At 35.8% G+C, this 15,451-nt stretch overlaps 1 protein-coding gene across 9 annotated transcripts in view; it reads right to left on the bottom strand.

The window, feature by feature from the left end:
- GOLGA4 (golgin A4) overlaps positions 1 to 15,451 on the bottom strand; it is a 148,231-nt gene that overhangs the window by 62,608 nt on the left and 70,172 nt on the right. For 5 of the 9 annotated variants that reach the window (XM_071212816.1, XM_012530074.4, XM_071212814.1 and 2 more), the window contains 5 exons: positions 10,528 to 10,626; positions 10,047 to 10,176; positions 8,259 to 8,446; positions 7,863 to 7,946; positions 5,509 to 5,656 (listed from right to left, as the gene is read on the bottom strand). In XM_071212816.1, coding sequence (XP_071068917.1) covers positions 5,509 to 5,656; positions 7,863 to 7,946; positions 8,259 to 8,446; positions 10,047 to 10,176; positions 10,528 to 10,626 — 649 coding nt within the window. The remainder of the gene's footprint in view (positions 1 to 5,508; positions 5,657 to 7,862; positions 7,947 to 8,258; positions 8,447 to 10,046; positions 10,177 to 10,527; positions 10,627 to 15,451) is intronic. The other 4 variants (XM_071212815.1, XM_071212813.1, XM_071212817.1 and 1 more) reach the window with 2 other exon arrangements.

Here is a 15,451-nt window from a genome sequence, read left to right on the forward strand (position 1 = left end):
TACACTATCCCAGAGGACACTCTTATTGAAAGGCTCGCAAGACCCTCCTCTACTCCCACTGCAGGAAATAAAGATGCTGAAGTTTAGATAGTCTCCAAATCTCTAGATTGCTGATCATAGAAAGCTCATTAATGACACTGAGAATTAGTAAGCCAGTGCCTGTGTCTTTATCCCAGCAAAAAAAAAAGCTACTAATGCATGACTATTAAGCTAAAAAAAAAAAATAGATAGCACTAAAAAATGAACGAAATGCAAATCAGCAGAAAAAACAACAAAATGAATTTTATTTTTTAGAATTCCCACCCATTTTCAAGCTTCTTTTGTGACTAAGAGCAAAATTCTAAAGCAGCAGTTCGCAAAATGTAATCCAAAGATCCTGAGAGCTATAAAAACCTTTCAGAAGGTTGCAAGGTCCTCCCTCTTCCAAATACATATCTGCATAGGGACAGATTTTCTTGTATTTCAACCAAAATACTATATTACAAAACAGACAATGCAGAAACAGGCATGAAAAACCAGTGGTCTTCTATTATGGCCAAAAAAATAATGTAAAACAATGCCACTCATACTAAATTTTGTTTATTTTACCTACATAAAAGCTCTTTGGAGACCTTGATAATTTTAGAGTATAAAGAGGTCCTTGAAATAAAAAAAATTTGAAAACTACTAATCTAGAGCTTACATAAATGAAAATAAAATAATGCCACTACCTAATATCATAAACCAGATAGTAAAATACTTACGTACAAATTGGAGCTTTAAAACTAACAAATACATTGTTTGCAACAGAAATCTATTCTTCAAGCCACTTTCCAAAATATATAACAAGAACAACTATATTGACTATGCCTTGACCTTAAAAAAATGTACAAATAATCCAAATTTTCATGTACTCCTTAAATAAACCATGCAAACTGATTTTTCAAATACCTTGAAACTATCAGGCTGATTATGAAAAATATTAGATTAATGCTAAATAAATTTAATTGCAAATATGAGCCTGTACTAAATAAATGTGTCCTACCAGTTGCTGATGCTTTCCAGTAACAGTGACACTGCCAGCGACATAAGTAGACAGTGACAATGACTATCTAAATATCTGTATGCACATGACTAGTAAAGTAAACAACCTATATTGAACACAAACTTAATTCCATAAAATAATAAATTTTGCATCAGCTATTCATTTAGTGTCAAAATATTTACATATTAATTATCTAACATGGCATACTTAAATTCTACTTTAAATCATATTTTACATTGCCTGAGAAACATGGAATTTTCTTCGTAAAGCTTATCTAAGTACCCATGATAAGGAAAAAAATAGCCCTTACCCCAGTCCTGTTCATACAAGGCTTGGGAAAGGCACCATGATTCACTTATTGGCATGTGTGGATGCACAAAAACAAGATGTTTTGTAAGATTTAAGACTCTAAGAAAATTCTTTTTACATAAATTATCAGAAACAAAGCACTTACTTACACATATGATTTTGGTTTTGTCAAATAAATATGCATAAATCTTACACATTATTTAAAAACATACTCTTTTAAAGGGTCCTTTAAACATCTAACAAATATGTTCCATTGAATGTCTTTGGTTTCTCACACCTATACCATAAAAATGAATACAAAACTTATGTCCTGCACAAACACAACATGACAATAAAAAAGCAATGTCATGATTTAGCCCAAGTTTGTAAATGCAGCCAATCATACCAAACCAGTAACTTCAGCAAAGACAAAGTATACGAAAGGGAAACAGAATTTACAAAAGTTAGTGGGCTCTGGAAACTTTCCTTATTCAAGCAGAATATTTTGTTCATTTTATGTAACAGGTAAGAATATTTTAATGGGGGAGGGGGGAAACACTGTAGTAGGGGTTCTTTTTTTGTAAAGGCTATATTTAAATCACTTAAAGGAAACTAACAAAAAAAATTAAAAGTCAACAGATTAAGAATTTATCCTGAGAAAAAATTCATTCAAAGATGGAATAAGATATGGAATATATCACAAAGTTATTATGGTATTATTCATAATAAAGGCATAAAATAATCTACATTGATCAACGGAGAAATTTTAAGTAAATTATGTGAAATGTTTAAGTAAATTATGTCCATGCACTTTGACATACCCATTAAAATATGTTAGTACTATTTAGTAACATGTAAAACTACTCCTAATATAATGCTAAATCGAAAAAAGAACCATACAAAATTGTATGTAAAATATTATTACAATTATATAAAAATAAGATGGGAGAAAAGATCAAATGGGTATGTACTGAAAAAGTGATGTTTTCATTTCCTCTATTTTCCAATTGTTCAGTAAAATACTGCATTAATAAACAGCTGGCACCCCCAACCCCTGCCCTAGTTAAAACACACCTACACATACGCAGATAGCAAAGGTGTAGTGGGAATTTTAGTAGCATTAACATTCTGCATTGATGCTGCATTTAGGATATAATTTTTGGTTATAAATTTCTAGTAATATTATCTAGCACCTAAAATAGAGCATTATGCACTTAAGCAGAATCATCAGGCTTTTCCAAGTTTAAAGTCTGGTTCCCTGAGGATATGGCCGTCTGTTCTTAAGCAGAATAGTATTTCCTAGAAAGAAATGCTATCAACAATTATACTACAATGCTCCTAACAAATATTATTTATTTTTGGTTTTCTTATCCACTAGTATAAATAATTTTAACAAAACAGGAGTGCTAGATCACACTTCAAAAAACACGGATAGCATTTCCACTAGAGAGGAGACTGCTAACTCCTCTACAGTACTCCAGGTGAATACGGTATGCCGAAGGAGGCGTGTAACCATGTTCAGTCTCAAGATTTCATGGTAGAATTACTCCTTCTAAAGTCAAAGATTTCCTTTGTCCTCCAACATATGGCAGACACCATAATTTATCTAGAAAAACTAAGAACAGCAGTGCAATAGATAGTTTTCCAAGAAAAGTAGTAGGGAATGTATTTGAGCCAGTTTTGAGGTACAGATCCACACGTTGAGAAATACTAACAATATCAGAGTTAAGTTTTCTACAGTTGAAAATGGATTTGAAGGGTTCATATTCTTTGATAATTATTTTGCATAGACACATTTAGATCTACAAATCCTAAAGAATGTAAGCTTTAGATACTAATACTTCCTCTACATGCCTAATTATTGTGTATTCAGCCTTTGGATTTTAAATTGGAAAGAGAAAAAGACAAATATTTAATAGAGCAATTGAATTCTCAAAGAGCCAGATGATGTTCACACACTACTTATGGAAACTTCTAGTACTTAATTGGAGTTTTTCTGTGAATTGACAGTGCACAGTACCCATCCAAGAACCATTTCATAATTGAACAATTTTGTTCAGATTCAACTAAAATGACTGGAACCACTGGATGAAATGGCATTGGTGTACAAAACTTAAGTTTCCACTATAGATTTAAAGACAGTATCTTCTATATGAAATCAGTCTATAACAATTTTCTATCATAGCCGTCAAAAATTATGACTATACATATAATTTTTAAAATATCTATAAAATATTATAACTGTGCAATCCAAAATTATTCCAAAATGAACATATCTATAAATACTTTAAATCTTAATTTTATCTTTTAGTATTTACTAATGTTTTAAATTTTTGATAGTAGTATTCACAGAAAAGTCTCTCAACTTACAGGCCATCATATATTTACAAAAATAGTTTTATAAAAATCATATTTAAAGACAAAATACATAACTTTTGTTTTGAAGAAGCAAGGAAAGGAAAGCTGTTACCTGGAAAAATTTTATCCTGTGTGTGAAATGATATTGTTTATCTTTTACCTATATCCCCCTTTCAACTTGATATTTATTCATAGGTGTCTCCTTTCTTACAAGGTACACTCCCCAAATTTAAAAGGAAATTTAATCTTCTAACCAGCATTATTTTCTCTTGACTGCAAAAGCAGTCCCAAAACTGGGAAAGCTTGATATGGGAAGGTGCGACTCTGCATTAGGTATTCAATTCACTTAAAATAAGTCTTTGGAGACTATATTCTGAAAGATGCTATCTATCAACTCTCTCTGAGGAAGAGCTTTCTTAGGTTTACTAGGAACAAATTTTTTAACTAAATTCACCAACTATTTTATCAATAAAACAATGAGATGGGGGGGTGGTATTTATAAGCACATTTGGTACCAACCAAATCTCTCCCTCATCCAGATCCATTCCCTTCAATACTACCTTACAATCTGGTTTCTAAAATCACTTCTGAAACTGCAGTCTTTGAATAAAATCCTCACCAAATTAAAAGTCCTTTTCAAAGTCTTCATCCTCTACCTCCTCCACTTCTTGAAACTGCTTCTTATATCCCCCCAAAAGTATAACTATGCACAATTCCTATAAACTTCTTAGGGATCTTATTTTTCTCATGTATTTCTCTCTTCAAGATTTCCATGGTTAAGAGCACAGATTCTGGAGTCAAAGTGCAAGAGTTCAAATCCTGACAACAAACCCTGTGTGTGAATGTAGGCAAGTTATTTCTTTGTTCTAAGATTTTCTCATTTGTAAAATGATGATAATAGTACCAATCTCATAGAACTGTGAGGATTAAGTAGTACAAGTCAAGCACTTACAATAGTGCCTTTCATAAATTAACTGCTATTTAAGGGTTGACTACTACTGCTAAAAAAGTGTTAGGAGTAGCAGGTAATGTGCTGCTACTACTACTGCTACTATCACTACCACTGCAAAAAAATCTTTCAGAGGAATCAGCCCCCATCTCTCTTTAGGCCCATTCTATTCACTATCATGTCCTCAACAATCTGAAGGCATCAGATCCATCATGTTCTCTCCTCTTTCCAACCTCTCTCCATTCTTAGCATTACTCGGTATTACTTCCTTGAATACTATGCTGATTTCTCTACATTATATCCTAGCATTTATTGTATCAAAATATTATGCTATTATGTATAACCCTACACTGTTCATGTAGCCACTTTAATAGCAGGCTATATATTGCATTATATCTTATATATACTTATTTATTACCCTAGGGCATCTATAAGGTAGCAATTATTTAATAAATACTATGCTGCCACTAACTGGAGAGTGGCAAGTTGTAAACCTGGATTTTGATACTCTAAGGCAGAGGTCAGCAAACCTTTTCTGTAAAGATAGAAGAATACATTTTAGCCTTTGCAAGCCAGATATGGTTTCTTTCTCCTCCTCCCCCTCCTCCTCCTCTTCCTTCTTCGTCTCCTTGTTTTTTGTCAACCATTTAAAAATTTTAAAATCGTGCTTAGCTTAAGGGCCAGACATAAGTAGACTGTGGGCCATATTTGGCCTACAGGCCATAGGTTGCCAATCCCTGTGTCCTCTAAGGAAAAGTTCAGTATCTTATGAAGAGTATCTATAGTTACACATTTTATTAATATTTAACTACTTTTTGAAAATGCTGATCAAGAACTTTAATTTAATTTTGAGCTCTAACAATGAAACAAGTAACTCCTGAGTTCTCACCAGCTCTTTCGGACTTTTCCTTCTGTTCCCGCAATTCCTCCCCCTGGGTAGTCATCTGTTTGATGTGACCACGAAGTTGAGCAATTTCCTCTTCTTTCATTTCCAGTGTTTCATGCATTTGACGTTTTGTCTCTGCTATTACCATTCCCTGAACAGAATTGCAGACTCTGTAAGTATTTGCATGACAAAACTTCATCATCAATAGCATATATCAAATTTTTTAAGGGCAGAAAAAAATATTTCTTGCTAAGTACGGGACAAGACATATTTTATATTTCACTAACTGAAGTCTATGTTCTGCTCTATATACTACAATAACCTCAGTTACCTGGCATGATATCAAAGTATCTTTGACATAAAAAAAAATTTTAATAGTAAGTTTAATCCTTAAGTATTAGAACAAGTTTTAGTTGAAAGATTTATTTTACAAGCCTATAATTTCCCTATCTTAATAAACCATTTATAATGAGCAAAATACAGCTTTTTGTACTTGGCTGAGATATCATGAACGACAATCATGATCTGTATTATAACACAGGTAGAGCTTCAGAGGCTGCTGAGAGTGGCTGTAATGTGACAACTGCCACTGTGGACAGACCAAGACTGCGGTATCACTCTACCTGGCTTTTCTCTCTTCTTAGGACTGTCTCTGGTCCCAGCACCACTCCTTAGTATTGTCAGTGAGGTACCCCCATTCCTCCAATTTGCTAGTTGCTACTGTCTTCCCTCTCTCTGAATTCTCTACACTAGAAATGAAGGTCACTGGGGGGGGGGGGGGGGGAAGATAATCAGATAGTACATACTGAATTAGTTATTTGGGATAAACAAAAAATGGGTGGTGCAACCTGCTTCATGAACCGTAAACTGCTTAGGTTCTGTGACAGTTATTTTACATTTTAAGATTATTTAGTGGCCTCAAAAAGATTACCTTACTTCCAGGGTTTGCCAACCCTACTTTAGAATATGACTTCTAGATGGCTAATATTACTGGACAGTTATCAACGAGGAAAGTGGGGCATTATTATATGGAATTTCAAAACATAATCGTAGGCCTTCAGTTTCTTTAACGAATAAATCACAAAGGAAAAGTGGGGGGGCAGTAGAAACTACACATTAAAAGACGTCTTAGGGGTCATATCAACCAGCTGCAATGAAAGAATCTTATTTGTATCATGATTTATAAAAAGGGGAAAAAATGTAAGAGACAATAGGGAAAATTTGAAACTAGATAGTTGATTATAGTAAGGAATTACTGCTACATTTTTAGATGTGATCGTGATAACGTGGTTTTGTTTTTGTAAAAAAAAAGTCATTTTAAAGATACATTAAAATACTTATGGGAAGAAAAAAATAAGATTTCTTGGATTTACTCTAACACAATCCTGGGTTGAGAAGGGTAATGGGAGTCGGGGATGCACAGATAAAACAACAGCGGCTATAAGATAATAACCTTTGAAGTTGGGTGATGGGTTCAATGGAATTCATTTTACTAATCTACTTTTTAAATATTTTAACTTTTCCGTAATAAAAAGTTTTTTAAAGAGTGGGCCTTCATGAAGTTCGTAGAATATAATCTAGCAAGACGATATTACAGAAAGAATGAGAAGATGGTCTAGAGCACATTCCAATAGCAGGTCAGCTCTGGCGTGTTCTTAATTACATGGCCACCTAAAATACTATCACTACAAAGCACTGCATTTAAGGACAAGGCGGATGGTATGGAACTAACTGGGAGCTGCTTCAAAAAAGGTCTCAAGAATTTGGGGCTGGAAGACTTAGGTCAAAAATGTTTGCGCATGAATTTTTCAGTTTGTGTTACCATAGCTACAGGCGCTGCCTCGACTGTAAACTGCCAAAGGTAAAACTCATCCCTTCCTCGATCTTCCAAACTTACCTAGAGATTCTAAAATTCATTTGTATGAATTTTTGTTTATGCTAATAAATACGTTACTACTTCTTCATTTTTTAGGCAACTTATCTGAGAGGTTATTTTGTTTCCATTATATCTGAAAGAACATATTTGTACTATCTGAATTTAGTGATACTTGGCTAGAAATAATTTAACTTTTTTCTGAAAAGTAGTTATGCACTATAAACATGAATTTCTTTTACTACATTTATTCTCATCTATAAGTCAAAATGCTGATTGGGATCAAGAAATCACAGAGAATCAGCCTCACATGATACAAAACTAATGTTAATAGTAAAACCTGGAAATTAGAACAAAAGGATTTTTCAAGGGAGCAGCTGCAATAATTTTGGAAAGCAAAAGCCATGAATGCTTCCAATTGCTTCCAAAAGTGAAGTCTGGGCCCCCTGACAAATTTTAGTATCATTAAGTTTTGTCGTTTTACCTTATCTTGTTCAAGCTGTTCAATTAAGTTCTTTGCATCTCGCAACTGAGTGATAAGTTTAGTCTTCTCAGCCATATGAAGCTCCTAAAAAATTTTTAAAAATTCATTTCCATCTCTAATAAAACTTCTCTACTCATATGAGAACTCTAAACATTCTATCTAACTTGGATATTTCTTATAGTCTAGTAGAGGAGAAAAGTATATAGGAGATCTTGAAAGTATGGGAAATGCTATGGAAGGGGGGAGCCCAGAACACTCAGGAGCCCAAACAAGGACACTCCTCTACCAAATCTATAGAGGACGGAGACGGTTTCCCCAAGGAGGTACAGTCCTCACTGAAGCCTGAGAAACTAGCTGCACGGGGTAAAGTGGAACAAAACTCATTTGTTCTTTTACCTTCATCTTTTCTAGTTCTTGAAGTCTTTCATCTAGTTGTTCTTGCAGTGCTTCTTTTTCACTGGTTAACAGTGTACATTGTTCCTTACGTGACTGAATTGTTTCCTTACAACGCTGAAGTAAATTCTCTTGACGTTTAATTCTTAGCTGGAGTGTTTCCAATGTTTTAGAAGAAGCTCCATCCCCTACTACCAACAAAACAGCAGCATGAGCAGGGGCAATCAATAAAGAATACAAGGTCTCCCTGGGAATAGCCTGTTGGTACCCAGGAACGTCACCTTACCCAACACTCTGCTACAACCTGAGCCAGATTGACTGAATCCATTTTCCTTAAAAAGACAGTCTGATGACCACCTTTTGATGTTCAAAATTGCCCGGTGTGGTTCTTAGCACCCAAAAGGATTCATGAAGTATTCCTTTCAATCACATTCTAATTTCTTCCTGAGAAGAGTTATAAGACCTTCTCTTTCTCCTTCCATTTATGAGTGATGTTCTCACACCCCAGGGGAATTTCATGATCCCTGACAGTTTGGTTGCACCAGCAGCTTGCTAGCTGCTTAGCCCCTTAATCTAGTACTGGCTAGACCACAGATTTTTCATAAATCCCTTTGAGAGAAAGAGCTAGGCGATAAAAACCAAACTTTTTTTTTACTATATGTGAACTTCAAAGCCTCAAAGAATAGGGAGAGCCATGACTGAATTTTAAGACAAAATTTAACTACTCGTTCTTTTCCAGTTAAAAAGTAAATATAGGGGGAAACGGACTTTGGCCCAGCGGTTAGGGCGTCCGTCTACCATATGGGAGGTCCGCGGTTCAAACCCCGGGCCTCCTTGACCCGTGTGGAGCTGGCCATGCGCAGTGCTGATGCGCGCAAGGAGTGCCCTGCCACGCAAGGGTGTCCCCCGCGTGGGGGAGCCCCACGCGCAAGGAGTGCGCCCGTGAGGAAAGCCGCCCAGCGTGAAAAGAAAGTGCAGCCTGCCCAGGAATGGCGCCGCCCACACTTCCCGTGCCGCTGACGACAACAGAAGCGGACAAAGAAACAAGACGCAGCAAATAGACACCAAGAACAGACAACCAGGGGAGGGGGGGAAATTAAATAAATAAATAAATAAATCTTTTAAAAAAAAAAAAAAAAGTAAATATAGGGCAAATAGAGACCTCTTTGAATGTAGAAGTATATAAGCAATATTAATTAAAAACTAAAATACCCAAACAATTACAAATGGCATATTCAATAACCTGAGTGGAAGTGGCCTGTTATATGAAACCTACCACTATTATCAATAAAAGTATAACATCATAAAGGAATTTCAATTACAATAAAAATATTGTGTTACTCACAATATGAAACTTTCTAGCCTTAAAACACTTACTTAATTACTTTCTCTGGAATAACAACAACGATAAAGAACCAAAAAACAACATAAAAGCTTGTATCTTTCTATAAATGTTAGGTTCAAGGACACTTTACTTCTATCTCAACCCCGCTTATACCCTGGAATCTTTCAACACCCTCCTCCAGTTTTTTGTGTGTGTTGTTGTTGCGTTTTTTTGGAGGTACTGAGGATTAAACCCAGGACCTTGTACATGGGACACAGGCACTCAACCACTGAGCTACATCTGCTCCCCAGGGAGAGTTGGTTTTTTTCGTTTGTTTGTTTGTTTTCAGGAGGTACTCAGGATCGAACCTGGTTCCCTGTACTTGGGACGCAGATGCTCAACCACTTGAGCTACATCCACTCCCCTCCTCCAGTTATAAATTAAACTTTTGACAAAATGAAGCTTACCTACTGGCTCTACATCACTCTCTGCATTCTCTTTAGTTAAGCCTTCAGCCTGTGGTTCCATCTGGGGGAATGGTTTAGATAAATCAGCATTCAGTAGGCCATTTCGTAACCGATTTTTCAGGAGAGAAACCTAAAGAAAATGTACTTCTCATCAGAAAAAAAATCATGAGAAACTATGACTGGTACTTTCTTTAAAACAGAGAGGGTAGAGAGAAAACAATATCCTTTTTGTTATAGTGGGAGGAAAATCAAAATCAAAAATTTATTTCCTACGCAGTTGGTTCTTATATTTGCTATTATCAGTGATAATATAGCTAAAAGGCACAGTGAATCAAAAATCATCTTTAAAATTAACTGAAGAAAAGCAGTTTCAAAAATAGGCCACTTTTTTAAACATCTGGAACCTATTGGATAACCCATCAAAAACCTTTCTATTTATCTTTATCCAAAAGTTCCACATTTTTTCTTTTAAATCTTTTACCTGAGTCTGGAGAACACTAATGTACTGATCTTTCTCCTCTAAAGATGCATCAAATTCCTCCTGGAGATGTTTCTTTGCTTGCTGGTCCATTTGGAGCTCCTAAAACATAAAGGATGTTATGGGCAGTTTTCAGGATAAAACAAAAAATAGAATACAGTTTTCAAAAATGAGAACATTAATCAATAACAGATTTGTATTTCTCTTAAGATATCAGCAACAATTAGAAAACAATCAGCATTAAAAAACATCAGTATTCACACCAATAAATAATTTTGTTTCTTAAAGAATAAGACGATCCAAGAAAAAAAAATTAAGTTTTCTGGAGCTGTAGTAACTGATGGATTAATAACAACCTGCAGAGAATAAAAAAATACTTGCTTAAGATAAAAGTAAAGCTTTATCCTACTTTAAGATCTTATTACTTGTTACTTGATCTAAAACTAAACTGTTATATACCAAACAGATATCCAATACAGCTTTCCTCCTCCCAATACATGAAAGTGTTCAATAGCCAAAATCACAAACTTCCTCTTCTGTAAAAGAAAAAGGTGAACTGATTGCCAAATAATAAAATTTCAAATTCCTGAAATTACTTAAAATTCTGCTTTCTTTAGATCATTAATGAACTACCCTAACTAAATCCAATGAGCCTTTTTTTTTTTTTTGTTATTGCAGCCACCATGGCATCTGCCTTCCCATGGCTTCAGAAATCCTAGCCTATGGCCTAGGATTTATATACAGTTTCCCCTTTGCCCATCACTGATTCTATCAGCATCTACCCCTCTGGGCTCAGTCCTATGTCCTCTGTGCTTCTCCTTTACACTTACTTCCTTGGAATATTAGAGATTAACATCTGGCACCGTTTAGATACCCCTAGTTTCTAATTCCCTAAACTCAAAAGATGCTAAAGTCACATTTCATTCTTATTTGTTGACCCCTGCATATAGTCAAATTCTTTTAATGTTTTCTCTTCAATATTTAGGTCCTATATTTTTCTACAACTATGATCACAGGCCAGATCACCATAATTGTAGATGATTACTTCTAGAGAGATTTCTTACCTCAAGTGTTCCTCTGATTAATCCCTCACACATTTGCAGGATGTTTTCTTCAAACAGTATTTTCAAGGACTTACAGGACTCCCTCTTCTTGCATTGTTTCAAATTTATTAATTCTCAAAAAAAAACACTAAAGATCTGGCACTAACTGTCCTTTACTCTCCCCCATACCCACACTGCCCCACGATCTCTAAGCACATTCTTTACTGCTCCTCTCATTAAAGCCTCCTGGCATGACATCCTCCCACAGCATTAGTCTCCAAATGCTAGTCTTCAGATAAGCACATGTCCAAAACAAAGTTTTCACTAGTTCATGGTAATATAAGAAACAAAAGGCCAATGTAGAGTTTTTCTTATATCTAGATTTCCTTCATTTAAATAACTGTACTTCAGTAAGAGAATATGTCCTTAATTTTTTTGGTATTAAAATGACCACTTTTTTTCCATTAAAAAAAATGATAGGGAAGTGGACTTGGCCCAATGGATAGGGCGTCCACTTACCACATGGGAGGTCTGCGGTTCAAACCCGGGGCCTCCTTGACCTGTGTGAAGCTGGCCCATGCGCAGTGCTGATGCGCACAAGGAGTGCCCTGCCACGCAGGGGTGTCCCCCGCATAGGGGAGCCCCACGCACAAGGGGTGAGCCCCGTAAGGAGAGCCGCCCAGCATGAAAGAAAGTGCAGCCTGCCCAAGAATGGCGCCGCACACACAGAGAGCTGACACAGCAAGATGACAACAAAAAGAAACACTGATTCCCAGTGCCGCTGATAAGGATAGAAGCAGTCACAGAAGAACACACAACAAATGGACACAGCAGACAACTGGGGGGAGGGGGGGAAGAGGAGAGAAATAAATAAAAAAATAAAAATAAATTAAAAATCTTTTTTAAAAAATGACAGTAAAAATACCAGGTTCCTTATTCTCGATGTCTTTATTTAGAAAAATAAAAGTTAGCAGCCCTATGACAATTCTCCTTGCCCCTGTTTTCTGCAGGGGACTGGAAAGGAGTTTTTTGATCCATGAAATCCAAAAGTCTAGACCTACTGTCCTCCATGTAACTCCACGCCTTTGCACAGGCCAGGTACTTTAGCCCAGAACAAATCTCTTTAATAGCAATGCAGGGTCACTTACTTTCTTTAAAATTAAATTCTAAATAATTTTCCACAAGTACATACTGGACTCTGTTACGTGGCAACTCAAACAGCCCACAAAAACTCCTTAATTTATACTACGGTTTTCAGGTTTTATGTGTTTTCATGTTCTTATCTAGATAAGAAGTCCTTGGATACAACAGACATATCTTTTAATTGTGTTCCTTTCTTCCTCCTCCTGCTGTACACTATTCTGCCAGTGAATATGCTATACATAATAAAGACTACAGTTAAAACGACGTTAAGAGTTGTCGACTTGGATCCCCATTATATATAGCTCACGGGTTGGCCAACCTCCATGTTAGGGATCTTCCTAGCTGCAGAACTGGGCCGACTATCTGGGGTCACTTCCCACGGTTTAAAAGTTCTTCCTTACCCTGATTAGACCCTTAGCGTCACCCAAAACAAATCTAATCCTCCTTCCATGTCACACTTTCAAACTGTGACATTAGCCAAAATCAAATCCTAATTTTTCTCTCAACAAACCTGATTTGTTTCCCCTTCTCAGCAAATGGAATCACCACTTACTCTGATGCTCAAGCCAAAAAACCCTGGAATCAACTCTGATTCCTTTCTCCTTCCCCACATCCAATCATAAGCAAACCATATAGATACCACCTTCAAAATACGAAGCAAACCTGACCGTTCCACCACCTCTATCACTATTGCTACTCCAGTTACAAGCCTGCTACCTGGCTCCACACTCCCTTCTTATCCCCCTATAAGCCACGATTTACAGAGCAGCCAGTCTCTTACTATTTCTCCTAAGCTCTCACTCATCCTTCAACCCTTTATGCTTGATTTATTTTTTTCACATAACTTTTTACTACCTGATGTATGTATGTATATATGTATGTCTTCCCAATTAGAAAATAAGCTTCACTAGTTCACTTTGTTTTATACATCCTTAAAATCACCTGTATGTAAGGATGGATGGATGGATGGATGAATGGATGGAAACAGAGAGATATAGAACAGATAAAACAATCTAGGTATATGGTAGGCCTGAAACAATAGTTATTGAATAATAAATAACAATGTTCTCTGGTACTCTCACCTAAAACCTTCCCAGCTTTTCCAACACTTCTAAGAGGACATGATTTCAAGTCCCTTCACCATTCTGGTCACTTTCTAAAAATACATTCTAGCAACCTGACTAAATCCTCTTTAAAAAAAAGGCGATCCAAGTATTAATTCTAAAATTCAGTATCTTTATGGGGAAAAGCTTCATCTCAGCTACTCAGAGATAAAAATACACGTTCAAGATTTACTATCATGTGACATGTTATATACTAACCTTAGTCATCCAAACCACTTTGTTAAAATTTAAGTCTATGAAAGAAAAGCAACTCTTACCAAAATCTAATCTGTATCTCCATGAAACTGTAAAACAGTAATGATTTAGAGAACATTTTCAACTTAGTTTACTTGTCACTGAATATAATCAATCCAGTTTAACTGCTTAAACCAGCTTCTTTTCATGTCACAAGAATAAGGCACACTGATACTGGAGTATGTGATTGCTGCGAAACATTCTCCCCTGTTGTTAAATATTCTTTCAAAACATAATTAAAATGGTTGTATGAATGAGGAGTGTATGCAAGAATAGGTAAGAAATTATTGCTGAGGATAACCTCTAGGGAGTAGAAGGGGGTCTTGGTGGAAAAGGGAGACTTGCCTTTAATGCAGTCTCTTCTATACGACTTGAACTTGTTAGTACAGTAATATTACAGTTTAGGAATATAACAACTCTTTCAATAATTCTCCTATTATACTTAGATTGTCTCCAGATTTTTGCAAACCCTGAAATTAATATTTTTATGCAAAATTTTTACAAGGACTTCCTCATTGTTACCTTAGAGAAAAATCTGATGAGTGGAATGTATCGAATTCCCTTAATTGTTTCACTTACTATTTTTTATCTTGGCCCTATGTCACTCATTATGTTCAGTGGTGATTTCAGGCTGCAAAAAATGAACACTTCCACTCAGAGGTTAGCTCTGTGAACAGCAAATGCCTGACATTCAGTCTTCACTAGAGGCAGTAGTGGCAGCAGCATAACTATTCCCAAGGATGGCCACATCCTAACCCCTGAAACCTGTAAAACGTTACCTTACATAGCAAAAGGGAATTCGCAGATCTGATTAAACTCAGGACTATTCTGACTATTCTGGGTTATTTGGATGGGGCCAACCTAATCACACAAATCCTTAAAATGAGACTTCCTTTCCTGAATGAGTTCAGGCTCAGAGGTAGAAATCATTAAAGAAGAATGTTAAGAGATGCAACACTACTGGAGTTGGGAACAGAGGAAGAAAGTCACAAGCCAAGAAATGTGGGCAGTCTCTAGAAGCTGCAAAAGGTAAGGAAATAGATTCTCCCCTAAAGCATAAACCCAGCCCTATTAACGCCTCAATTTTACCGCAATGAGACCAGTGTTGAATTTCTGACCTACAGAACTGTAAGACAAAAAATTTGTTGTTTTAAACCACTAAGTTTATGATAATTTGTTGCAGCAATAGTAGAAAACTAAAATTAGTAGGCAAATAATTTTTTAAAAAAAGAAAACTCATCAATCTGTGGCTCTGGTACATATTTCCTAAGGAAGGAAGATAAAATTGCTGACCAAAATTATGAATTTATTCTATAGGGTAAAAAAAAAGATCTTTTAATTCTATATTCCTTCCTCTCTACCTTTCACCCAACCACATGCCAT

This window comes from Dasypus novemcinctus, chromosome 31 (assembly GCF_030445035.2).
Source record: "Dasypus novemcinctus isolate mDasNov1 chromosome 31, mDasNov1.1.hap2, whole genome shotgun sequence".
Taxonomy (NCBI): Eukaryota; Metazoa; Chordata; class Mammalia; order Cingulata; family Dasypodidae; genus Dasypus; species Dasypus novemcinctus.